A 25,313-nucleotide genomic window follows, 5' to 3' on the forward strand; every position below is an offset into this window, starting at 1 on the left:
CATCTCTGGCAACTCACTGGAGAGTTCTGACACAGAGTGAAGAACTAGGATCAGGGCCAGGGCCATAGCATGTGAACTTGCCAAGGCTAAACACGTGGCTATTAGGAAACTCGTCTTTCAGCCTCTCATCATGTTCTTTGTTTCTTAAATGTTCACTTTAACTGTTCACTTTACAGACTGTTAAGTCTGCTCTTAGGCAATGCTTGTTTTTTTTTTTTCCTGTAGCATACAAAATGAATTCTTTTCAAACCCTTAAAAGTTTGAATTCCAGACTGCAAAAATGTTGAGACATTTAATAGTATACATAGAAAAATAAACTCTTAAATTGACAAGTTTAGTAATGCTTAGCTACATAACATTCTAAGAAGAAACGGAGACCAGTTTAAAGCGTACATCTGTCTTTAAATATTAAAAATAACAAGACTGCTTCACTTAAGTGTCTCCAGCCAAAATGCAGTTAATCAATATTCCATAGAACGGAGCATTGTTGTAGGTGAGCGCTGTCCTCTTTTCCCCTGGTTTGTACATCATTCCTGGGCCACAGTTAGGGAACAGCGTCTTTTTCTAAAGGAAAAGAAAGGGTGGTTTTTAAGACAAAGGTCTAGCAGTGCCCAGAGCCAGTCACCTCTTTGCATTTTCTTGCTCTGCTTGCTCTAGCCAACCTCAGGGTAAACTGCAGAAAGCAAAGGAACCACTCTCTAGTGGTACCTGTGTGGAGCTGTTCTTGGTTCTTGAATCCCTCAGGATTCACCAGGGAGCTCCAGGCTACAACCCAGGCAATCGCCTGTTCCACTTTTATTCTCAGGTAAGTGAGCTGATCCTTCCTTGGCCTGCGCTCAAGTTTGTGGAATACCTGCATAGCCTTGTGATACACTCGGAATCATCCCGGCAAGAGGATCCAATGGGCCTGAGGGAGACCCCTCTCCAAAACGGGGTCATTCTCCGTGACCTTCTCTTTGTTGAACTCAGTTCCAGTACCGGGGAGCCATCTGCCTGTAGGGCAAAGAATTAACCTCAGGTATGGAAGTGCTGACACCCATCTGCACACCTTGGGCGAATGATGCTGTAGACTCCAGAGCAGAGGGACCCTTCCTCAGGGCTGAGTCCTGTTCTCAAGGTCTGCTTACAATTTCCCCACCAGCACAGTCCCTGCTTGTCCACTTCCTACCTGGTTCAACAGCAGCAAGCAGATCATGAGCACTGCAAAGAGCTTGAGGTGCCACATCTTGCCGGAGGGAGGTTGTTGGGAGCCCAGAATCTAGTGACAGTTCCCACTTGCTTTTATAGACTGAAATTCACCTCTTTTATGGTTGCCAGGTGAGATGGGGGCAAAGTTTATATTTGCAGTCAGGGTCAATTTAATAAGTTAATGTCTACCAGAGGAATGTGCTCAAGGCCTGCCTTTTAGGCACGTTGTATTTACTGATCCCTCATCTGGACTTTGAGTGATTATGTTGCTGGCTTGGACCATTTTACCAAAAGTCAGCACCACCCCTCCTTCCCTTTGAAAGCCACGTGAAGCCACTGAGGGAAGCCAGGCACCTAGCCACATTTTGATTCCAAAATAGCTCAGTGAGATCACTGTAATACAAAATAGAAGTCTCATAATGAGGTCTTCGTGTTGACGCCTTTCAACCTTGTCTGGGAAAGAAGCACCAATCTGATGTTACTGGCAACTGGATAAGGCCCTTATCTCCCTACTGTGGGAAGTTGCTTCAGCAAGTGTGACCCAACAGTGCCCCAGATCCCCCTTCTTCATAGATGATTTGTCCTGTTTCCTGCTCCAGATCTTCTCCCTAGAAGAATGGACCGAGCTGTGGCAAGTTCAAAGTCTAGCCTATCTGCCTTCTCCCAGGGCAAAGGCAATCAATACTGATGCAGGACTTGAACTGGGGTTGAATAGAATGGAATATGGGGTTTTTGTTTTGTTTTTAAATGTGTGAATGAAGAGTTAGCAGGGGCTCCTAAGCCACTGGGATTGCCTGATGGTGGTGACAAATCACACTGCAATCTTTGAATTAATGGGTTTTCCTCACAGTAAGTTGACTAGGTCCTTCCGCAGAGCATAGCCTTCCAGCAGCTTCAGGGAAACAGACCAAGCACTGAGATGTCGCTAGAGTCCCAAACGTCCATCAGCTTAAGTAAGAACTATGGCAGATCACTAGAACAAGAAAGGGCATGTACTAAGTTGTGAGGTATTGTGGGTAATCATTAAATGACCTGGGCATTTTCATAAATTTGGGGGAATAGTGTAACTTTTGAGTATGAATTATAGGACTTAAGAGCTTCCTGTGACTGGAAGGATGAGCCAATAAGACGAAGGTAACAAGATTATTTCTGACTGGTGTCTCTGTAAGAAGGTGACTGATACCTCTTCCCAAGGCCTGTATCATTTTCAGGGGTCGGATATTTGGTTTGAGCCTGCCTGTTCCACAAGTTAGAGTGGAGGAGATGAGGCTCAGCTGAACGTGGAACAGGATGGTCGCCAATCCTCTTGTCAAGGGAGAAGAGAGTGGTAAGGTGAACCTCAGAACTGGGACAGGGGAGGATGGGGGTGTGACTCCACAGATCTGTCTGTCCTGGTTCTGGTCAGTTAAGGACCATGGAGCCAAGCCCAGAGGGAGACACCACTGCTTGCACTTGAGGAACATGGAGAAGCAGATTAGTCAGCTGCTCCTTCCCTTTACCCCTGTGCTTGAATGTTGAATCACCCCATGTAGGGGCTTAACTAGGAACCTCTGTGGGATGGGGAAGAAGCTATGTGATGACCTAGTGAACATTGGGTAAGAACACAAACCTGATTAGATAAGCAAGAGACTGAACAACGTGATGTCCTAGAGACAGTTTGGTCTGATGTGGCCTCAGTGCCAGCCTGTTCTTAAGAGAGGGATTTGCCAAATGGGATTTGGAAACTGTTAGTTCCAAACACAGGTACTTTCTCCTAATCCTCCATTTCTGCCTCCCGCTACTCCAAGCAAAATCAAATTAGCCTTTTGCGTTAATTTATTATACAGTCAGTACCCCAGCCAAGGAAAGGGCCTGAGGCTCCAGTGTGCATAGGGGAAAAGAATAAACCATTCATTAACATGAATGTGACAACACTGCAGAAGCCTTTAGGGTTTGAGCCTCTAATTTTGTATGCCGCTTCTCCTCCCTAAAGAAAAAAGCCTATCAGTTACTGCCCACAGAAGGGACCACTGCTAGGAAAAATATTTCTTTTGTTGTTGTTGCTATTGTTAGATACAGAGAGAGAACAAGCAGGAGGAGCGGCAGGCAGAGGGAGAAGCAGGGAGCTTCTCCCTGCTCAGCAGGGAGCCAGACGCAGAGCTCAATCCCAGGACCCTGAGACCTTGACCTGAGCCAAAGGCAGATGCTTCACCGACTGAACCTCTCACCCAGGCATCTCAGGAAAGGTATTTCAGTGTATGTCTACATTACCTCTGTCACTGTTTTAAATCAGCCATGTAGCAAAAATCAGCTTTGAAAGTGAAGTGGCATCCAGACAATTGTCCACAGCCATCCCACAGTCCTTGAATAGTTGTGAAATCCTACTCTTGAAATTAATAATTTTAAAAAATTCATGGGCTCTCTACAGTGAAGTATTTCACTGAATGAATAAACATACAACTCCATATTCCTTCTTCCAGCAAAAAGGTTTAATTTAAGCAGCATTTACTAATTTTAGCCATAGAGAGAACACTTACTTGGCTGGGAGGCAGGAGCGAGGGTTCTACATTAACCACAAGCTAACCCTTTCCCTTAGAGCTTTATTCTTTTTTCTCCCAATGAGATGGCTGAGGCCTCTCAGCCACTGACATTTGGGGGTTCAAATGATTAATTTACAGGAAGAAAATGAGAAGCATGTTTGATAGCTGATTGCTTGGTAACAACTCTCAGGGATTTTCCACCACTGGGGTTAAGTGCGGAGGATGAAATGGGAGAAAGTGCGTGTAGCTCCGTGAGCAGTTTGAAACACATTCCAGGGGGAGAGGAGACCATGAAGTCTCGGCAGTAACTGGAGACTTTTCTGCTGTCCCTGAGTAGGACGTCCCTAATAAAAAATGAAAGACTCTGAAATGGAGAAACTTCCAGGTAAACTGCAAGGGTCAAAGTGTATTTGCTTTTCTAGGGCTGGACCTGGCACAGACTTCACAGCCTACACTAGAGGCCTGCATCTCTGGGACTGGGTTGGCAACCTGGAGTCCACTTTGCCACATTGTACAGGGCAGAGATAAAAGCCCTGGTGGGGGCAGGGCCCCGCTGAGGACAGCAGAGTGAAATGAGTAGCTGTGCCCTGGAAGCAGAGGAAGGCGCCACACCCCAGGGCTAGAGGCTCCACGTGGATGGTTACAGGCATTGCGGCCCACAGCAGTGGTCCCTTTCTTCCTTGAGAGATTTCACTCATGTTTTCCTTTTCTTTGTAGATTTTGGCAGACAGAGTGGTCCCTAAAATCATCCCAGATCCCATGTCACATACAGGAGCAGTGAGCTATACAACTCACCACGTTCCAGCCTCCCTACCTACCTCAGCACCCTGCTACACAGGGTGCCCTCCAGCTTAGAGAAGTAAGCCCTTTGGGGAGAGACAGGCTTACAGCACACTTTCATAATTTCCTTCAAAGGCAGAAGCTCAGCAGGTAACAGGGCTTACAGCAGGGTCTTCTCAGAGCGCTACTGGGATAGAAAGGATTCAGACCCATACTTGGTGCCTGGTCACCTGACCTGAGCTGAGAAAGGGTACATTTGCTTTTCAGCTGTTATATCCAAAGGAGCCAAGGAACAGGAAGAAATAAAGTCTTGTGGTAAAATGAAGCCAAGAGGATGGGAGAGGGTAGCCATCTCCTCAAAGCTCAGGGCTAGCCAGAGGGAGAAAGATGAAAGGCCTTTGGCTCAGGACATGATGCTAGAGTCCCCAGTACAGAGTCCCATGTCGGATTCCCTGCTCAGCGGGAAGTGTGCTTCTCCCTCTGATCCTCGCCACTGGGCACCAGCCCCCTACCCTGTACTCTCCCTCCCAAATAAGTAAAATCTTAAAAACAAAAACAAGAACTATGTAGAATGAAAGATGGGTGGTGCATTTACATCTTCAGGTCCACAGCTTCATCAGATCCTCAACAGTCTATGACCCAAACATGTAACAAACCCTGAGAACAAATACAGAGAGCCCAGGAAAACTGGACCATGTTGGGTGAGGCAGGAGTTTTCATCGTAGTTGTTGTCTGTTAAACCTGCCAGACTCCTACAGATCACTCACTCCACCATTACCACACCCTATGGCTTTGTATTAATACATCGTCTTACAACAAAAAGGTCAAAGCTCAGGAACACAGGTTTCTTTCTTGTATCATACAGTTGAAGCAGCACAGGTTAAGGGTATGGGCCTAAATTCACCAGACTCGGGTTCTTTATCCTGCCTCCCAATCAATGCAATTTTATTACCATTTTGTTTGTTTTGAAGCATTTTAAACTTCACTTCCTAACAGATGAGAATAATCATTAGAATAAGAAAAAAATTATAGCCAGAAGCTGAACTACACTGTAAAAGTTACTGCTCTGGACAAGCAGCAAGTATCCTTAGAAGTGAGGAAATTTCTGAAATTGGAGCAGAGAACCAGAAGCATAAAACTACCAACATCTACCTCTACCATTTCCAGGTAGAGGAAGGGTAGCTTTCTACTAAAAAGATCATTTAAAGGCTCTAAAACTGGGGAAAACTTTTCAGTAAAGGGCCAGAGAGTAAACATTTTTAGCATTATGGCCTACTATTACCAACCTGGTACAAACACAGGCAGTTTAGCTCTAGAGGCCAAGGGGTGACCTCACCCCCCCTTTTTATTTTTTAAGTTTTTATTTATTTATTTGACAGAGAGATCACAAGTAGGCAGAGAGGCAGGCAGAGAGAGAGAGGAAGGGAAGCAGACTCCCCTCTGAGCAGAGAGCCCGATGTAGGGCTCCATCCCAGGACCTTGGGATCATGACCTGAGCCAAAGACAGAGACCATAACCCACTGATCCACCCAGGTGCCCCTCACCCCCTCCTCTTATAGCTGACTTCCTTCCCCTTGGGCTAAGGCAGACCTGTCTTAGAAGAAAGGCAGTCTAGTATAGCTTTAAGAGCAAAAACTTTAGTGCCAGACTCCACCATTGATTAGCTGAGTCATTTTGGTCAAATTACTTACTCTCACTGCGCTCCCGGGTCCTCATGTGCAAAATGACTGCAATAACGATACCTAATTCAAAGGTAGTTGTGAAGTTTACAAGTACTTATTTGTGTAAAGAGCTAAGTACTTGAAACAGTAATTATAGTTACCAAAATCTTGTTATTATGGGAGGAGACCACTGGGAACCAACTCCCGAGTTCATCCCACACACAAGTGAAAAGCTGCAGGAGTAGATGCCGCTAATTTCTTGTACATTATAGAGCAAGCACTGAGTCCAGATCCTTTACCAGACTCGCAGACCAGCCAAACTGTTCAGGACTCAGGCTAGGAAGGGGAGGTCATGAACTTAAGAGCTTCAGCAGTCACACCAGGGACTTGCTCACAAAAACGCAAAATTACAACAGTGCAGTCCATAATAAGTTTATTATGTCTTCAAGACACTACAGTGTAGACTCCTCTCCCAGAGAAGGGTCCCTCATACACCGGTAATCACTATTCAGATGAATGGCTCACTTGTCATTTTCATAGGCAGCTGGATTCTTCCTCTTGGATTTCTCAAACTCCTCGGTCCCCCAAGTGTAGACAAGATAAAACGCTACAAACGCTTTAAAAATAAAAAGTGAGAGTAAGTAGCAAGCCCATGGAAGACACCAGGGTCCTCAGTCTTCTTTTCTGACTCACTGCAGGCTCCGCCCTACTGTCTCTAGTTTCCAAGAAGCCACTTTTAAACCAGATGATCAAGGACGGTTACACCACACTCCCATTTTACAGGTGACCAAAAGGACGGCCCATTCCAGGAAAATCCATCACCAAAACTTCCCTCTCTCCCCCCAGATGCACATTTAAAAATGTTAGTGAGATAGATGAGATGTAATGCACGTAACATACACTTCGCCCTTTAACACGCCAGTGCACACTTCTTTGGGGTTTGGGGTTTTTTTTGGACAATTCACAATGCTCTGTAACCATCATTACTATCTGCTACCCATTTCACACAGAACAGTTCATTGCTACGAAGTGGGTCAAGATGACCTCAGAGAGAGACGCCAGAATCACACAAGTGACCTTGGGCCCGCTGTTCGTGACTCGGTTTGCTCCTCTGTGAGATGGGGAGGATACACTTGTGCTGAAATAATGGAAAACGTGTGTGTGGCAAGCAGAGGGAGCTCAGTGAGGGGGCCCGCGGTCACTCAGTGTCTAACCGGAGTCCAGCCCCCCAACCCGGCCAAGGCACTCACGGGGCACGACGCGAAGAGCGCACGCCCGCGTGCGGCGGAGCACGTTGGGGATGCCCTTGCTGAAGTAGTGCGGGAAGGCGCGCTGCTCGAAGGGCGACAAGCTATAGGTGATCACATGCCGCATGCGGGTCAGATTCCCAAACGTGCGGCCCATGGTCGCGGCGGCGTCTGCAAGACGAGGGTGGACGGGCGCTTGCCTCAGTCCCGGGATGCGCCGTCCTGGACCCAAGACGCCCTCCCCAGAGCTCCTCACCCTTCCCCGCCCAGGCGGCGCCCCCACCCTCCCACGGACTCCCACTACCGCGCGCCCGGACTTCACTCCCGCGCGGGGGTCACCTCGCCCTCCACAGTCGCGGGAACCAGCGGCCTCCGCCCGTCACTTCCGCTAGGTTTGGAAGCCGCTCCAGGAAGCCGTGAAGTCACTTCCGGGGAGTACCATTTTCCGACCGTCTCCAGGGGGAGGCGCCGTTGCTGCCTCTTCTAGCTTCTGCAGGGAAGCGGCCCGGCGGGTCGTGGTGGCCCGGGAGGGGGCGGGGCCCAACCTGAGGCCCGGAGTACGCAATGGGATTTGCGGCCTCGGGCAGCCGCGGGAGGCTCCCCTGCTTCCTTTCAGCCTCCTTCCCGGCTGTGGAGCCGCAGGAAGCGGTCGGGCTGGGAGGCAGAGAGAGGTGGTGAGAGGGGGGCCAGCCGGCGTCGAGGGCGCGTTGTCCCGGCCGGGCCCTGAGGGCCTGCGAGCCCAGCGCCTGTGGAGAGCACCCTGAGGCCGGAGGAGGGGCCGCCGCTCGCAGCCTTCTGTGCTCTGGTCCAAGCGCTAAAGGGGTCGGTTCTTTTCAGAACATCAGCGACCCAGTACTAGGATCAGGGACGTGCATCTGGGGCTTCTCTCGGCTGCCGCGGTCCGAGAATCCGCTGGCGGCTCTCGGGCTTTCCCCGGGTAGAATAAAAGCGTTTCCTCAAATTGCGCCCCACGAAGAGTTCCCAAGGAACGGGCAAACATATGATAACCGGCCGTGGGTGGCGGTAGGAGAAACGAGGCGACCTCCACGAGTCGCCGGCTTGCCACCACCTCCCACCCAGGTCTGGCCGGGGGCAGGCTGCGGTGCCGCGTGGGGCGTGTCTGCCGCCCGCGCTTCACTGCCGCCGGGGCGTTCTCGGCGTTTCCGAAAGCACTTTCTACGGAAGGATGCTGCGGGCCTGGCCTTTCTGCCTGACGCAGAGCGTCTGTAAATGTTTCTGTTCATGGAATTGCCAGCCATATGTGATGTTGGAGTAAGCTGTCATTCAACAGTCTGCGTGTGTTTTATGGAACCCTGCCTCCTAGCCTGGGGCCAGGGAGTCTTGGCAGGCAATGAGCTTAAAACGTGCAGAACGTCCCTCAGTTTCATCAACGTAGGTACTGCACTGACTGCTTCTGGATCTTGTACCATGAGTGTGGGTTGACTTCCTCCCAGCATGGTCTCCTCACGGGTGCACTGACTGGATATGCCCTCATTTCAGTCTCTCATGGTGTACCTCGTTTTCCTAAAACATCATCTCTAGCTTTGTCTCAGCTCCAAAAGCATAAGTCCTATACCAAGGACAAGAGCACTCTAGCGATGTCCTTTTTAAAGAATATTTCAGTATTCCAAGTACATATTCTGTAGGAAGCTCCCTGAAAACTGGGCAACCCAATAGTTCTCTGCTCTATGGAATTTCAATGCCAATTGTGACTTTTTCTCACTCTCCAAATCAGCATGCAACAAGTAATTATTCTAAGCACCTGGAAGCCAGAGAGGTGAGGAGGATGAAAGAAGAGGAAGAGTGAATCCAATACACTGCATATCAACAAATCTTCCTATTACCATGAATAGCTTTCCCATTTCTTTGAAAGTTTCAGCAAGCGCCTAAGGAACATTTTAAGAATCTTAGTCTCAAAAAATGGGTGATTTTGAGATCATTTCTCAATTCTCTTGGCCTTTTGGTTTGCATAACTAGTCCATTGGCGTAACAATAACTTAAAGAGTTTTAAATAAATCTCTCTTTAAAGGGGGGTCGTGGTTGCCTGGGTGGCTCAGTGGATTAAAGCCTCTGCCTTCTGCTCAGGTCATGGTCCAGGGTCGTAGGATCGAGCCCCACATCAGGCTCTCTGCTCAGCAGGAAGCCTGTCTTCCTCTCTCTGCCTGCCTTTCTGCCTACTTGTGATCTCTGTCAAATAAATAAATAAAATCTTTAAAAATAAAATAAAAGGAGGGGGGAGAAGAAAGAGAAATAACCAGAATGCATCCATATCTAAATGAGGACAAATTGGATAAATAAGACGTTATCAGCAGTTAGATGCACAGCTGACAAAAATTATCTTCAGCTAGGCGTCCTTGAGGTCTGATTACAGAAGTGACCCTAGCCTGCCTACACACCTAAAATTTATTTAAAAGACTGAGCTAGGCCCTTCCTGGCTTTTTAGCAAGAAGACTGGTAGGGGGAAATGTATCCCTTGCTAGTTCTTCCAGGCCATGGCGCTTCTCAGCAACTTCTTCCTTTGGTTTTTCTGCTTTTCCTGGCTGTGTTTTCCTACTAGGCTTGGTTCTCAGGCTTCTAGAGGAGAAACTCAGATTGCAGCTGGTGCTGAGTTGAAGTCTAAGGCTGAGCCTTGGTCCTTGCTGCGGCCTCTAGATGAAAGAGACAGATCTGATTTCCTTTCTCCTGTTTTCAGGGTACTGTATGATGGGCAAGGTGGCACCCCTAGACTGCAGCCAGACTCCAGAGCTTTGCGCTACATGAAGAGGCTCTATAAGACATATGCAACCAAGGAGGGAATCCCTAAATCTAACAGAAGTCCTTTCTACAACACTGTTCGGCTCTTCACATCCTGTGCCCAGCGCAAGCGGGCTCCTGGGGACCAGGCAACAGGTATGTAGAAGCAGATTGGGTAATGGGAGGTGGGAAGATGATATAGTTGTCTGTTTCAGTTACAGAATGGAGCTGGGCCTTACTCCTTAAATTACTTCTTATTTTGCATGATTACTTTTTATTTTGCATGAATACTTTTTATTTTGTGTGATACTCAGTACCCCCACTCTGAAACAAATCTGGTAGTTGACATTCCTGTTTTTTTTTCATGCCCTCATGGATTAACGTGGGCTCATATGGTAGAAGTTTATCTTTTTTTGATATTTTATGTATTTGAGAGAAGGGGAAAGAAAGAGAGAGAGAACATGACAGGGGAGAGAGTCAGAGGGAGAAGCAGGCTCCCCACTGAGGGACTTGATCCTGACACTCCTGGATCATGACCTGAGCTGAAGGCAGGCGCTTAACCAACTGAGCCACACAAGCGCCCCCATATGGTAGAACTTTAGAGCTAGAAGTGACTTAATGGCTCTAAAGACTGAGCAGAGTGTTGCTGGAGGTCAGCATCTTCTCCAACGTCACAAAATCAAGACTGGAAACCAAGTATTTTAACTTCTGTTTTCTTATTCTCATTCTATCCATGCTGACCTGGAAATATGTCTAAAACGTCTCCTAGCTACTGGTGTATTGTGTTAAATAGGATGTTTTCCCCTTGTTTGCTTTCTGTGTGAGGAAAGCGGAAGACCGCATTTGTAACAGTAGGTCCTCCCAAGAACAAAGTGTTAGTCATCAGTCTGACCCAGCACCTTGAAGTCCTGTGTGTGTAAGAGAGAGAAAGGAGTGGTGCTTTAAAACAAACCTGGATTCACTAGCTCATGACCAAAACCGTTCTAACTTAGTGGGTCAACTGTGGCTGTTTAAAGCCTTCCCATCTTCCTTGAGGTCTTATTCTACTAGAGTGGTTTTAAAGCTTCCATTTGTTGTCAATCTCAAGTGTTCCAAATTAGACCATTATGTTCTTCATTGACTCTGTTCATTAGGTCTTAGAAAGTTTTCTTAACAAGGCTGGTAAATGTGTTTATTACAGTTACCTCTCTAGAGACTCTCCAAGAGAAAAATAGAATTTACTAGCTTCTTCTATGTTTGGAGCCAATGGCTGAGCTTGGGAAACCAGAGATTGGGAAATGTAATGATTCTCCATTGTTTTGTTCACCACCAAAACTGTTGTGAATTTCTGGTGATAAAATAGCCAGTCATACTCGCTGGCAGTTATTTATGATGTCTGTGCCCTGTATTTTCTCTAAAACTCACCCCCCCCCCCAACTCCCTTTCTTAAGGCTGGAGGAAGTGGGGAAAGAGAAGGGAGAAAAAGCATGATGAAGGACACATGCCTTGATATGACTTGCTGTTTGGTTTTTGTATTAAAGCACTGCTGGTGGGTTGTTTTTCTTCTCAGGATCCGTTCCATCAGTGGATCTGCTGTTTAACCTGGATCGTGTTACTGCCGTTGAAAACTTACTGAAGTCAGTCTTGCTCTATACTTTCAGCAACTCCATTTCTTTTCCCTCTGCTGTTAAATGTGTGTGCAACCTGGTGATCAAAGAGCCAGAATTTTCTAGCAGGATCCCCAGTAGAGCTCAGTCCTCATTTAACTTTAACTTACAGTTTGAAATTAAAAAGAAATACAGATGGTTTGAGGTTGATGTGACCACTCCTCTTCGACCTCTAGTGGCCTCCAACAAGAGAAGTATTCACATGTCTGTCAATTTAACCTGCGAGAGAGGCCAGGGGCAGGATTCTTCAGCCTGGGACAAGCCATTTAACGTGACTCTTCTGGTGCCCCCCTCACTGCTTTTATATCTGAATGACACAAGTGCTCAGGCTTATCACGGGTGGTATTCCCTTCGCTACAAACGGAGGCCTTCACAGCGTGCTGACCAGAATGGTGGTCTGTCTGTCTGCTCCAAGGGAAAAGGGTCGGCTGAGGGTGTAAGATCTTCCCGCCACCGGAGAGGTTGGGAAACTGTCAGCTTGGCATTGAACAAGACTCTGGTTCCAACTTCTTTGAATCTGAGTGAGTACTTTAAACAGTTTGTTTTTCCCCAACATGAGTGCGAGCTCCATGACTTCAGGCTTAGCTTCAGCCAGCTGAAGTGGGACAACTGGATCGTGGCCCCGCACAGATACAACCCTCGATACTGCAAAGGGGAGTGTCCCAGGGCTGTTGGATATCGGTATGGCTCACCAGTTCACACCATGGTGCAAAACATCATCCATGAGAAGCTCGACTCCTCAGTGCCAAGACCGTCATGTGTTCCTGCTAAATACAGCCCTCTCAGTGTTCTGACCATTGAGCCAGATGGCTCAATCGCTTACAAAGAATATGAAGACATGATAGCCACTCAGTGCACCTGTCGTTAACATACGGTTCTGTAAGCTAAAACCTTGAGCCTCTTCTGCAAAGGACACACTGTGTGCCTCTCTGTGCCTTCAAGGGAGAGCGCTGTGTCAAATGGCTGTAACCTGCTCTGTGATGCGTAAGGATGTTGTGAGCCCATCCTGGGGCCTCCATCAGTGTTAAGTAGTAACATCTGCCTTTATTTTCAAATGTAAAAGAAATTTCTTTGGAGGGCTTTAAATTTTTGTTCCTGAGCGATTTATTTTTTCTTTGCATTGGAGTCTTGTTTTTGATATAAGAAAAAAAATCTTAATGTAAATCTTGGTTGGAATTGCAGCTCTAAATGAACAGTTCAGAGGGCTATAGTTTTATTTAATAGAAGAATAAATTCCTCTCAGTGACATTAATTGACCATGTGTGTGCTTTTTTTTTTTTTTTTCTTTTTAAAGATTGCTTTTAAATGGTCTTTGGGGAGGGAGAAGAAGTATAATCTGTAAGCTAGACTTGGCATAACTCTTTAGCTAAGAGAGGTTAGCTTTTCTACCTAAAACCTGGTGAAGGACATTTACTGGGACTGGAAGCATGTAACCTATTGTATTAGTGCGATAGGCTAATTCAGCTCTTAGGGTGGCATGTAGAAACATCACACAAAGTAACATTTGTCCCATTTATTTAATGGAAATTGCCTTGCAGATTTTTACAAGAAGATTTTTTGAATATTTTCTCCTTTATGTATTTCAAACCTCTGACCCTACGGAAGGAAGTCAGGGAACATTTTTTTCCTCTTTTCATTTTTGTTTGTTTTTGCAGATTTCCCTCAGCTCCCATCACTCCACCCCCAGAAATTTTTTCCAGGTGGATTTGGGAGTGCTGCCATTAAAGGAACCTGGCAGTGATTAGGTTACATTACAGAACAGGCCTGGTTTGTATATTAGGGCTTACATGCGAGTTTTCAATAAATCCTACCTTGGAAGAGTCTTAGAGGCCAGAGTGAGGACTAATGCAGTGTTGCTTGTTACAGGTTCATAACACCCTAATCTATAAAGTAACTCCTAAATGCAAGATATACTGTTATTTTTTTTAAGGTTTTTTTTTTTGTTTTTTTTTTTTTTTTTTGTTTTTTACTTGAGCAGCCTCTTAGCCTAACATGGGGCTTGAACTCAGAACTGTAAGATCCAGAGTCACTCATTCTTCCAAATGAGCCAACCAGGCAACCCATACTTTTCATTCTTTTTTTTTTTTCTTTCAAAGGTTTTCTTTGTGTGACACAGAGAGAGAAAGAGAGAAAGCACACAAGCAGGGAGAGCTGGAGGGAGAGGGAGAAACAGGGAGCCTGATGCAGGGCTCAATCCCAGGACCCTGGGATCATGACCTGAGCCTGGAGGTAGATATTTAACCCATTGAGCACCCCAGGCGCCCCTTCTCATTCTTGTAAATCATCTTTTCTTAGTGGTTAGTGCTTACTGTCTGAGGAAGCCAGCTGGGACATTGATCAGGATTGTTTTGAATCTGTAGATCAGTTTGGAAAGTACTGGCATTTTAACAATGTTAAATCTTGTAATCCATGAGCATGGGAAGTTTTTCCCTAGACTGAGGTCGTCTTTGATTGCTCCTAACAATGTTCTGTACTTTTCGAGTATCAGTTTTGCACTTTTTATTATTAAATTCTAGGTATTCTTGATGTGACTGAGAATAGAATTCTTAATTTCCTTTTCAGTTGTTTCCTGGTGTGGTGCTAACTTACATACAGGTCACAAGCCTGCACATACTGACAAAAATGCTCTTTTAGCTGCTCAAAAACATTTTTAAGAAAAATTAGCCTGGAGGTGTCTAGGTGGCTCAGTTGGTTAAGCATCTGCCTTCATCTCAGTTCAAGGTCCAGGGTCCTGGGATGGAGCCCCCCATCAGGCTCCCTCCTCCGCAGGGAGTCTGCTTCTCTTTCTCCCTTTCTCTGGCCACCCCCCACCACTTGTGCTCACACTCATGTTTGCTCTCTCTTGCTCTCAAAATCTTTTCTTTTTTTAAATTCCTTTTTTCATGCTAAGTCTTCAAGATCTAGAATGTCTTATTTTTTTTTTAAGACCCGATGCGGGACTCGATCCCAGGACACTGAGATCATGACCTGAGCCGAAGGCAGCGCCTTAACCCACTGAGCCACCCAGGCGCCCTGTCTTATTTTATTTTATTTTTAAAGATTTTTACTTATTTATTTGACAGACAGAGATCACAAGTAGGCAGAGAGGCAGGCAGAGAGAGAGAGAGGAGGAAGCAGGCTCCCCACTGAGCAGAGAGAGCCCGATGCGGAACTCAATCCCAGGACCCTGAGATCATGACCTGAGCCGAAGGCAGCGCCTTAACCCACTGAGCCACCCAGGCGCCCTAGAATTGGTTTTTTAAAGAAATATATATTTTCTTTATTGGGGCACCTGAGTGGCTCAATCAGTTAAACCTCTGCCTCAAGCTCAGGTCATGATCCTGGAGTCTCTGGATTGAACCCCATGTCGGGATCCCTGCTTCCTTCCTCTGCCCTTCCCTCTGCCCTTCCCTCCTCTCTTGCGCTCTCTCTCTCACTCTCTCAAATAAATAAAATCCTTTTTTTAAAAAAATATTTTATTTGACAGAGATCACAAGTAGGCAGAAAGGCAGGCAGAGAGAGAGGAGGAAGCAGGCTCCCCGTTGAGCAGAGAGAGCCCAATGCGGTGCTCAATTTCAGGACCCTGAGAACATGACCTGAGCTGAAGGCAGAGGCTTAACCCACTGAGCCACCCAGGAGCCCCAAATAAATAAAATCTGTTAAAAAAAATTTATTCATTAGAGCACAAACAGGGGGAGGGGCAGAGGGAAAGGGAGAAGCAGGCTCCCCACTGAACTTGGGCTCTGGGCATGGGGCTCCATTCCACAACCTTGAGATCTTGACTTAAGCTAAAGGCAGACACTTAAACCTGGGAGCCACCCAGGCACCCCCAAAATGTCTCATCTTCTGTCATTCTTCAGGGTAAAAAGTAACTGGCCTGGAAAGGGCATGAGTAACAGTGGCGATGTGCAATTGAATTTACTTGAAGGTAAGTCTCCCTTAAAGATGACTGTTTTCAGGGTGCCTGGGTGACTCAGTCATTAGGCAGCTGCCTACAGCTCAGGTCATGATCCCAGAGTCCTAGGTTGAAACCCTGCACCAGGCTTCCTGCTCAGCAGGGGAAACTGTAATCCCTTTGTAATCTGCAAATATGTTCTCTGATGGCTTCCCTGAACTTCTCCACCTCATCCTTGAGGTGACCATCAAGTCAGTTTTAGTTAAGGAAAGTAGAATTACTACTTTTTTTTAATTTTTAATTTTTTGAATTTTATTTTATTTTATTTTTTAGCAGACCTACTTTTAAGGCAGGAGAACATCCACTATTATGATGGCATGCCATATTTAAGATGAAAAAAAAAACCTTCATTAGATAGTATTAAATAAAGCCCAGTTTACTTGCCAATAGGCAGTTGGAAGTTTTGCCTCAATGTAGAAAAGCTGAGTTCAGTTGTACCTTTAAGAAGGGGAAAATGGGGTGCCTGGGTATCTCAGTCGTAAAGCATCTGCTTAAGTTCAGGTCATGATCCCAGGGTTCTGGGATCGAGCCCGCATTAGGAAGCCTGCTTCTCCCTCTCCCACTTCCCCTGCTTGTGTTCCCTCTCCCGCTGTGTATCTCTCTGTCAAATAAATAAAATCTTAAAAAAAAAAAAAAAGCTGTTTTCAAATGGACCACATGAAATACATATTAAGTTAAAGTATTCCTTGTAATTCCAATAAACTGAAAGTTTTCTCCCCCAAAACAGGAGTTTGTTTTACTTTTTTTTCATAGCCTAGTTCTGGTTGAGTATGGATATGGTCTGCAGTCTGAAGGTTTAGAAAAGAAGAAAAGGAGTTATTCGGATGGCAGTTAAGTATTAGGGTCAATACCAAAATTAGAGGCAGAAAGAGAGTTCATCTTTACAGGTAATTTCTAAAGTTGACTTGTGACTAGTCCTGAGAGCCTATAGTTGTGCAGTGATAACATGAAGAACTGTTAAGTTTGGCTTCCCTGTTATTTTGGTAGGGTTTTTTATTTTTTCCCCCCTCTTTAAGCTTTACTTGTACATGTAGTTTCTTCATTCATAGGATAGTGTTAATGTTAAGAGATTATATATTTGCTAAATTTAAGCTCCAGAGATTCTTTTCTGCACAACAGAGGAGGCTATACGAGTCTCCCAACTGCCTCCTCCAAATGAAACCTGTTTTTCTTTGGTGACTCTTAGAAATGCTGCCACTTTAGAAAAGAAATGAAAAAGAACAATGGTGATACAAATCTGGAAATTCAAGGATGAGGCTACATGTGCCTTAAAGAGATGCATTCAGCGTTGGTATTTAGTTCAGATGAGATAGGAGGTCAGCTAATGGGATGACCATTTAGTATGCCAAGGAACAATGGGGCACATCAAGAGCTGGTTTTACCTTCAGCTCTGAGTTTCCTGCTCCTTATCTGTTTAAATCAACTCCTGTGTTAAATTGAATACTTGGTATTCAGTTGAACTCACCAGGTTCAAGGACAGCAGCCACTGGACTTGGTTTAGATCTCAGTTTGGACGGTCTGTGGGGAAATGTGAGGTAAAGGAGGAAGTGTTCATGGTTACATAAGTGATCAAAGAAAAATGCTCAGAGCTTGGTATAAGTCCCCAATTTTAATTTGTAACTTTAGGATTGTAAGTGATAAAATAAGTGAAATTAAAATACTTTAGACACTCTTTTAGAGGATGTTATGTTTGTCCCTCAAACATTTCTTAATATGTCATTGGCTGAAGGGATTGATAAAATAAAAAAGCATTCTGTTTTATCCATCAACTGTTCTCTAATAGAAGGAAAAAATCAACACAACCAGGAGATTGACACTTCATCCTTGACCAGAATTGATAAGTAGGTACTCTTTGTGTAATTACTTCTTGATGCAATTGTCCTTCCCAAACCACAAATTTACAAGTTAATGTTTGGAAAGGGCCCTTATATGCTAGACCAGGGCTATTTCAGTAATTAAAGAATAGGATTTTTTAAGTGGTCTGACAGTATTTCTTTGTCCTACTTTTTTTTTTTTTTTTAAGATTTTATTTGTTTGACAGAGAGAGAGAGAGATCACAAGTAGGCAGAGAGGCAGGCAGAGAGAGGGGGAAGCAGGCTTCCCGCAGAGCAGAGAGCCCAATGCAGGGCTCAAACCCAGGACCCTGAGATCATGACCTGAGCTAAAGGCAGAGGCTCAATCCACTGAGACTCTCTTTGTCCTACTTTAGTGTGTAGTGCAATTTGTAGGGAACAATTGAGTAATATATGTGGGTAAGGGTCAACTGTGCATTTGGGGCATTTTGTTGCTTAAGCATAGTGTTATGTTTTGAGTTGGTGTCTTTCCCTGTTGGAATGCTGTGACAGGCAGTGTTAGGAGTTCACAGCCTGTGCCTTGGTCATTTTGGCTTTCTCAGAAATAATTAGCTCACTGAATAAATATTTATTGAACACCGACTATGGACCAGGTGCTATGTGTGTTTAAGAACGGAGTCTGATGTCCTGAGCTGCAAGAAAAATATATCACGTACCGGAAACAGAGACTTCCTTTATTACTCTAAATTCCAAGAGTGAGCTTTTATCACCAGAGAATAATCATCAGATGAATACATTTTGGGGTGGTACTACAGAAGCAGGCTGAATGAATAGTATCTTTAGATTAGAATTTTTTTTTAAATAAATTTTATTTTAGGGTAGCTGTAGATTAATATGAAATAGTAAGAAATGCCAGAGAGATCATATTTATCTTCTGTCCAGTTTTTGCAATGATAATATCTTTCAAACCTGTAGCATACTATCATAATTAGGATACTGTCATTGATAGAATAGATTTTTTTTTTTTTTTACATTGAAACCTCCTTGGTCAAGGGAAATGTTAATCCTAACGTCAATAAAGTTTTGCTAGGGGCACCTGGGTGGCTCAGTGGGTTAAAGCCTCTGCCTTCAGCTCAGGTCATGATCCCAGGGTCCTGGGATAGAGCCCCATATCAGGCTCTCTGCTCTGCAGGGATCCTGCTTCCTCCTCTCTCTCTGCCTGCCTCTCTGCCTACTTGTGATCTCTGTCTCTCAAATAAATAAATAAAATCTTTATTTTTAAAAACGTTTTGCTAGATCCTGGTGTTTTTTTTTTAAACAAATCTTTTTTTTTCATTTCATTTATTTATTTGACAGAGAGAGATTACAAGTAGGCAGAGAGGCAGGCAGAGAGAGAGGGGGAAGCAAGCTCCCTGCTGAGCAGAGAGCCCGATGCGAGACTCAATCCCAGGACCCTGAAATCATGACCTGAGCCGAAGGCAGCGGCTCAACCCACTGAGCCACCCAGGCTCCCGATCCTGGTGTTTTGATAAATTAATATTTTGATATTATTTAATGGTTTAATATTTTTTTCATCTTCTGCCATTTCACCCTTACCCTTAAAACTTTGAGGACTTTACGCTATAGTTTTATTAATTCAGTAAGTACGTCTTGGGCATATACCACACATTAGATACTCTTGTAAGTGGTGTAACAGCAGTAAATAAGAGAAACATGGTACTTGTTTTCATGGAACTTTGTATCAGTGAGGGGAGACGGACAATATACAAATACCATGAGCAGCCAAATCCAGGAGCCTCTAGGCAGAACAGAGGTGAGAATGAACTTGTGTTCTAAGAACAGAAAGAACTGGGTGTGATTGGCAAGTAGGAAACAAGGAGGAGGGGGTGGAGTGCCAAGTGGAGTAGGAGGACAAGAGCAGAAGAAGCTGACAGACCAAGACAGATGGTAAAAGACCTTGTTAGGCCAGCACAAGGGGATTGGCTAAGAAGCCATGGAGAATGTTAAATCAGGGATTGGAAATGGTTAGATTCATCTTTTTCTTAAATATCTCTCTAAATATTACACGTAGGGTTATTTGGCAGAAATTAGTCTCGGGGTGCCTGGGTGGCTCAGTCCGTTAAGGGTCTGCGTTCTGCTCAGGTCATGATCCCAAGATTGAGTCCTGTGTTGGGCTTCCTGCTCAGCAGGGAGTCTGCTCCCTCCACCCCACTTCCCTCCCTCAGTCTCCCTCTGCCCCTCCCTACTGCTCCTGTGAGAGTTTGCTCTCTCTCTCTCTCTTTCTCTCTCTCTTTCTCACTCTCTCAAATAAGTCTAAAGCCTGAAGACTCTCTGGATTCTAGGGGGCTGTTGTCAGGGTCCAAGGGAAAGATGCTGACTTGGATTATGTCAGTGGAGATGGGGATGCAGAGAGATGAAGAACTTGGCATTATTTTTATGGGTTCTTGGTTTTGTTACTCAGCAGATCTCTGAGGTTGTAGGATGGCAAGCTTTCAGACAGAGTAGAAACTCTGGTCCACATGAACTGCCCCTGAATTACAGTTTTTCTTTGTTCTGTTTGTTTTCTTCTTGAAAATTTCCTAGGAGTTTAATTTGTGTGGGGGTGCCTGTGTGGCTAAATTGATTAAAAGTCTGCCTTCTGCTCAGGTCATGATCTCGGGGTCTTGGCGTGGAGCCCCAGTCCGGCTCCCTGCTCTGTGGGGAGTCTGCCGACCTTCTCCCTCTGCCTCTCCCCCACTACTCAGGCATATTTACACTCTCTCTCTCAAATAAAAAATTTTTTTTCTTAAAGATTTTATTTATTTATTTGATAGAGACCGTGAGAGAGGGAACACAAGCAGGGGAAGTGGGAGAGGGAAAAGCAGACCTCCCACGAGTGGGAAGCCCAATGTAGGCCTAGATCCTAGGATCCTAGGATCATGACCTAAGCAGAAGGCAGACGCTTAATGACTAAGCCACCCATGCTACCCTCAAAAAATCTTTAAAAAAGAAAAAAGTTTTTTTAAAAGTTCAGTTTTGGTCTTTGTCTTTTATGTTAGAGGCATTTCAAAACAAACAAACTTCTGTTGTGCATCTGTAAGTGTATGGCCCTAGAAAACGGAGACAATGTCTTCTGCGTGAGAGGCCACAGGTGTTAATAGGTTCTTGGGTTTGAGGCTGCTTCTTTTTTTATTTTTTCTTTTAAAGATTTTATTTATTTATTTGACAAAGAGAGAGAGAGATCACAAATAGGCAGACAGCAGGCAGAGAGAAGGGGGAAGCAGGCTCCCCGCCGAGCAGAGAGCCCGATGTGGGACTCCATCCCAGGACTCTGGGATCATGACCCGAGCTGAAGGCAGAGGCTTTAACCCACTGAGCCACCCAGGCACCCAGGTTTGAGGCTTCTAACAGATGCTACAAGTTTCTGCACAGAACAATTAACTGTTATATTTTATTTTTTTAAAGATTTTATTTATTTATTTGACACAGAGAGACACGGTGAGAGAGGGAACACAAGCAGGGTGAGTTGGAGTGGGAGAAGCAGACTCCCTGCTGAGCAGGGAGACCAATATGGGCCTCGATCATGACCTGAGCCAAAGGCAGACGCTTAAGGACTGAGCCACCCAGGTGCCGAATTATTGTATCTTTTGGTGGGAGGAAGAGGGAACAAAATACAGACTTAGCAGCTGGTGGTTTTAGACCCCCGTAATACAAGAGGCTATGAGCTTTCACCAAATCTTGTTATCCCAATATATCGGTGGCTTTCAATCTCTGCCATACCTGCAGCTGGTGCTCTGGAGCCTCTTTGATTCTGTACTTCCACAGATTTCACCCTCCTTCTCCTCTATTGGGGCAGTTGGTCACCTAGCTGTTTGGGATGGGGACAGTGTACATGGGGTCTAATTATTATATCTACAGACTCTGTCAATACCCACTTAGGATCCTAGGGGACACCATTGCCTTCCATGGTACATGGACTCTTCCTTTCCTGAGGTTTTCCTGGCTTCTGTGTGCTCCTCAGGTAGCTTCTTGTTGATAAGCTCACCTATAGCAGCTTTAGGTTTCCTTTTTCATGAGCTCAGCTCACACTTGAGGCCAGTTTCCACCTCCCAAAAATTTGTTCACACTCATCTGCTAAGCTCTCCTTACCTACTCTTTGCCTTTAGGTGGTGTATTTGATAATCACTTGTTCTAATGGCAGTGGGAGGAAGTAGAGATGAAGGCATGTGTTCAATGCCCCACATCAAGAAGAGGTACTTCTTTAATGTGTACATCTTTTTGCTTTTAGACATTAACACTTAAAATATCAGAGTGGTTAGAGTGCTTGGAGGTTACCTCTTACTCTATATATGAAGACCTTGGGCGGGCAAGAATTGGCAGTGTCAGCAACAACTGTTAACTTTGTGTGTGTGTATGTGTATATCCATACACACACATACAGAGAAAAGTTCACATGCCATAAAATTCAGCGTTACAAACTGTATATTTAGTGATTTTTAGTCTGCTCACAAGGTTATGTAACTATCACCACTATCTAATTCCAGAATGTTTCCATCACTTTCCCTAAAAACTTCATACCAAATAATACTCACTTCCCATCCCTCCTCCTCCCAACCTCTAGCAACCTACTAATCTGCCTTCTGTCTCTGTGAATTTGTCTATTCTGGACATTTCCTATAAATAGAATCACAATAGAATCACAATGTCTGGCTTTTTCCATTTGGCATAATCTTGTCAAGGTTCATTCATGTTGTAGTGTGTATCAGTACTTAATTTCTTTTTATGGCTGAATAATAATCCATAGTCTGGAAATACAACATTGTTTATACATCTCTTGAAGGCCATTTGGGTTCTTGGTACTTTTTGGTTATTATGAATGATGCTGTTATAACCATGTGCAAGTTTCCATATGAACCTGTTTTCAATTCTGTTGGTTATATACCTAAGAGTAGGCTTGCTGAGAGTCACAGGGTAACTGTTTAATTGTTGAATAAACTGTTTCCAAAGCAGCTGCACCATTTTACATTCCCACCAGTAGTGCGTGAAGATTCAGATTTCTCTATGCTCTTGCCAACATTTGGTGAACATCTTTTTGATTCTAGTCATCTTAGTGGGTGCTAAGTGGTACTTCATTGTGGTTTTGATTTGTATTTGATATTGAGCATCTTTTCATGTGCTTATTGGCCCCTTATATATCTTCTTGGGAGAAATGTCTATGCAAATCCCTTGCCCATTAACAAAAAAGCTGGATTATTTGTCTTATTATTGACTTGCAAGCCGTTAAGCATATTAAGGTAAATGTAATTTAGATAAAGCACTCAGTGCTCCAGGAAGACCAGATGGCTGCAGTTTGGCTTTATCTTTAATTCTTTGCAGGCACGTGTTAAGTTTTTGAAAACACTATTGTTTTGAGGTTATTTTCTTCTTCTTCTTCTTCTTTTTTTTTTTTTTTAAAGATTTTTATTTGTGTATTTGAGAAAGAGCACACACTCACATCTCATTACTGCATCCTGGAGGCCAAGGCCATACTTGGGACAGGGAGGGAGAAGCAAACTCCCTGCTGAGCTCAGAGCCCAATGCAGGGACCCTGAGATCATGACCTGAGCCCAAGTTAGATGATTAACCAACTGAGCCACTCAGACACCTAAAAACAACCCTTGCATAGAGACTATCTGTGAAATAACACCTACTGCCGTCACTAATAAAGATTATTAATTTAATCCTAAGAACCAACACAAAGCCTTTGGAAATGCTATTGAACACTCTTGGAAATCCTTGATTCCATCCTTGGCAGCAACTCCCCAGACTTCTTTTGGTTGTGGCCAAGCAAGAAACTGAAGCAACTCCTCTGAAAAGATAGTAGTCCCTTCTAGTATGGTAAGTCACATCTTTTTGTTAAAACTATCAAAAGAAGAAAGTGAGGCAATAATGGTAGAGACCTGAAGGAAGTGACCAGTCCAGGATCACATGTTGCTTTAAAGTTTGTTCCCCCAGAGAGCAGACAGATGATACAAGATCCTGTTGGCCAGCCCAAGGGAAATGGCTAGGAGTCCAGCCCTCACTGGACACTCCCTCACACTTCCCCCCAAAGCACACACATACTCACATGCTCATTACTGCATCCTGCAGGTCAAGGCCATACTTGGGATGTTGCTGCTAGCTGTGAACTCCCAGAATAGAGGAATGGCACAGCTGTTTACCCAGGATCAGGTCTCCCAGAGGCATTCATTCAACAAGCACTGGTCATAGTTCTGAATCTGGTAGGCCAGACATCTTTTGTTTCAAGAGCTCAAAATCTGTATAATGGGGCAGACAACTAAATGACTATTCTACAATGTAACATTAGATGGGGCAGGGAACAATGAGCTCTGCCTAGATTTTTTTTTTTTCCAATTTATTTGACAAACAGAGACCACAAGTAGGCAGAGAGGCAGGCAGAGAGAAGAGGAAGCAGGCTCCCTGCTGAGCAGGAAGCCCAACTTGGGGCTCAATCCCAGGACCCTGAGATCATGATTGAAGGCAGAGGCTTCAAACCACTGAGCCACCCAGGTGCCCCTGAACTCTGCCTAGAGATACCAGAAAAGCTTCACCGAGGAGAGGATGCTTGGCTCAGTGGCTGTTTAACTCACTGTCAAGGTGTGTCCTTACTGGGTCATTTGCTAGTGGGGGAGGGAGAAAAAGAAGAAACTTCAGCATATGCCCAGCCCTCTGTAGGAGGTAGCTATGTGATGGGAGCCTATGCTTCTGGGTCTCAAGACAGGCCCACCTTGGCCTGACATCTGCTTTGACCTTTGGTCCTTGCTGGTGTGAAGAAACAGGTGGAATTCAGGTCAACCCTCCTTAGCGCAGGAATAGGAAAAAGAAACTGATTGCGATTTTCCTGTCTTTGATTTTATGTTTGTTAAGGGAAATCTTGTTTGCATTTTTATAGCAAATGTTTGTGACTTTGAACCAGGAACTTGCCTGCCTTGTGTTTCTCTTGCGCTGTTTTATCTTGCTTCCTGAGTTGGTAGTTTTGAGGTTGTGTAAGACCTGCTCAAGGGTCTCCAGCCACATCAAAGGGATGGGACAGCAGCCCCTTAACCCCAGGGCAGCTGAGTGAGATCTCTCTTGCTCTTGTGCCTAGTAGTTAATTCTTCCAGGGATAAAGTAGATTCCAATACCCAAGTCTGGCTAGATTTCTTCCTGGCTGATGTTGGAATCCCAGTGTTGAAGAGGTCTTGGCTCTATATCAGAAACTTGTTAATTTCAAGCTACAGCAACCAGTGATGCTTGACTTGCTCAACAAAAGGAATGTATTGGAAGCAAGTACGGTAGTTCATAGAATTGACTAGAAAGCAGGAGGACCAGACTATGAAAATAGACAAGAACCAGAAGAGACTGGGCAGCAAGAGCAGGAGACAGGTGGTTCTGACCCCCACTGTTCACTGTACGCCCCCCCAGACTTTTGGTAGTTTCTCTCCTGTCCTAGTGTCTTTCTGTCACTCACATGAGAGTCTTGGCAGGGGCATCAGATTGGTCAAGCCTGAGTCTCAGACCTAATCTGTGGCTGTTTGGCTTTCAGAGTGGGAGGAGGGACCCTGCCTCTCTAACACAACATGAAATTCCTCCCAAGAAGAAAGTGTTTGGAGGTCCATGGCAGCCCTGTTTGGGGGTGTAGTAAGCAAGGTTGAGTAGTAAGCTACCGACAGCGTGACTGCCACCCATAGGAAATCTCTGGTGTATAAACCAACCCTTAGAGATAAAATTTGAGGCTGGGAGGGATGCCTGGGTGTCTCAGTTGGTTAAGCATTTGCCTTCTGCTCAGGTGATGATCCCAGGGTCCTGGGATGG

The 25,313-nt window shown here is 44.9% G+C and overlaps 3 protein-coding genes across 8 annotated transcripts; 1 reads left to right on the forward strand and 2 right to left on the reverse strand.

The window, feature by feature from the left end:
- Positions 1-265: 265 nt before the first annotated feature.
- LEAP2 (liver enriched antimicrobial peptide 2) lies at positions 266-1,322 on the reverse strand. The gene is made up of 3 exons (XM_004744984.3): positions 1,169-1,322; positions 854-993; positions 266-564 (listed from the first exon to the last, which is right to left on the reverse strand). Exons 1-3 carry the CDS (start codon positions 1,223-1,225, stop codon positions 528-530), a joined length of 234 nt encoding a protein of 77 aa, XP_004745041.1. The 5' UTR covers positions 1,226-1,322; the 3' UTR covers positions 266-527.
- A 5,242-nt stretch (positions 1,323-6,564) lies between these two features.
- On the reverse strand, positions 6,565-7,881 carry LOC101683221 (cytochrome b-c1 complex subunit 8). Its single transcript, XM_004744993.3, has 3 exons — positions 7,735-7,881; positions 7,399-7,566; positions 6,565-6,764 (listed from the first exon to the last, which is right to left on the reverse strand). Exons 2-3 carry the CDS (start codon positions 7,550-7,552, stop codon positions 6,670-6,672), a joined length of 249 nt encoding a protein of 82 aa, XP_004745050.1. The 5' UTR covers positions 7,553-7,566; positions 7,735-7,881; the 3' UTR covers positions 6,565-6,669.
- Positions 7,882-7,905: 24 nt separating this feature from the next.
- GDF9 (growth differentiation factor 9) lies at positions 7,906-12,906 on the forward strand. 6 transcript variants are annotated; one of them, XM_045075513.1, is made up of 4 exons: positions 7,906-8,791; positions 9,131-9,172; positions 10,088-10,284; positions 11,678-12,906. In XM_045075513.1, exons 2-4 carry the CDS (start codon positions 9,132-9,134, stop codon positions 12,640-12,642), a joined length of 1,203 nt encoding a protein of 400 aa, XP_044931448.1. In that variant the 5' UTR covers positions 7,906-8,791; position 9,131; the 3' UTR covers positions 12,643-12,906. The 6 variants fall into 6 exon arrangements, with proteins under 6 accessions (XP_044931448.1, XP_004745047.1, XP_004745045.1 ...); XM_004744990.3 differs by lacking the exon at positions 9,131-9,172; XM_004744988.3 differs by lacking the exon at positions 9,131-9,172 and having other exon boundaries at positions 7,906-8,787.
- The last annotated feature ends 12,407 nt before the right edge of the window (positions 12,907-25,313 follow it).

This window comes from Mustela putorius, unplaced genomic scaffold, assembly GCF_011764305.1.
Source record: "Mustela putorius furo isolate JIRA1106 unplaced genomic scaffold, ASM1176430v1.1 tig00000145_pilon_pilon_pilon, whole genome shotgun sequence".
Classification (NCBI taxonomy): Eukaryota; Metazoa; Chordata; class Mammalia; order Carnivora; family Mustelidae; genus Mustela; species Mustela putorius.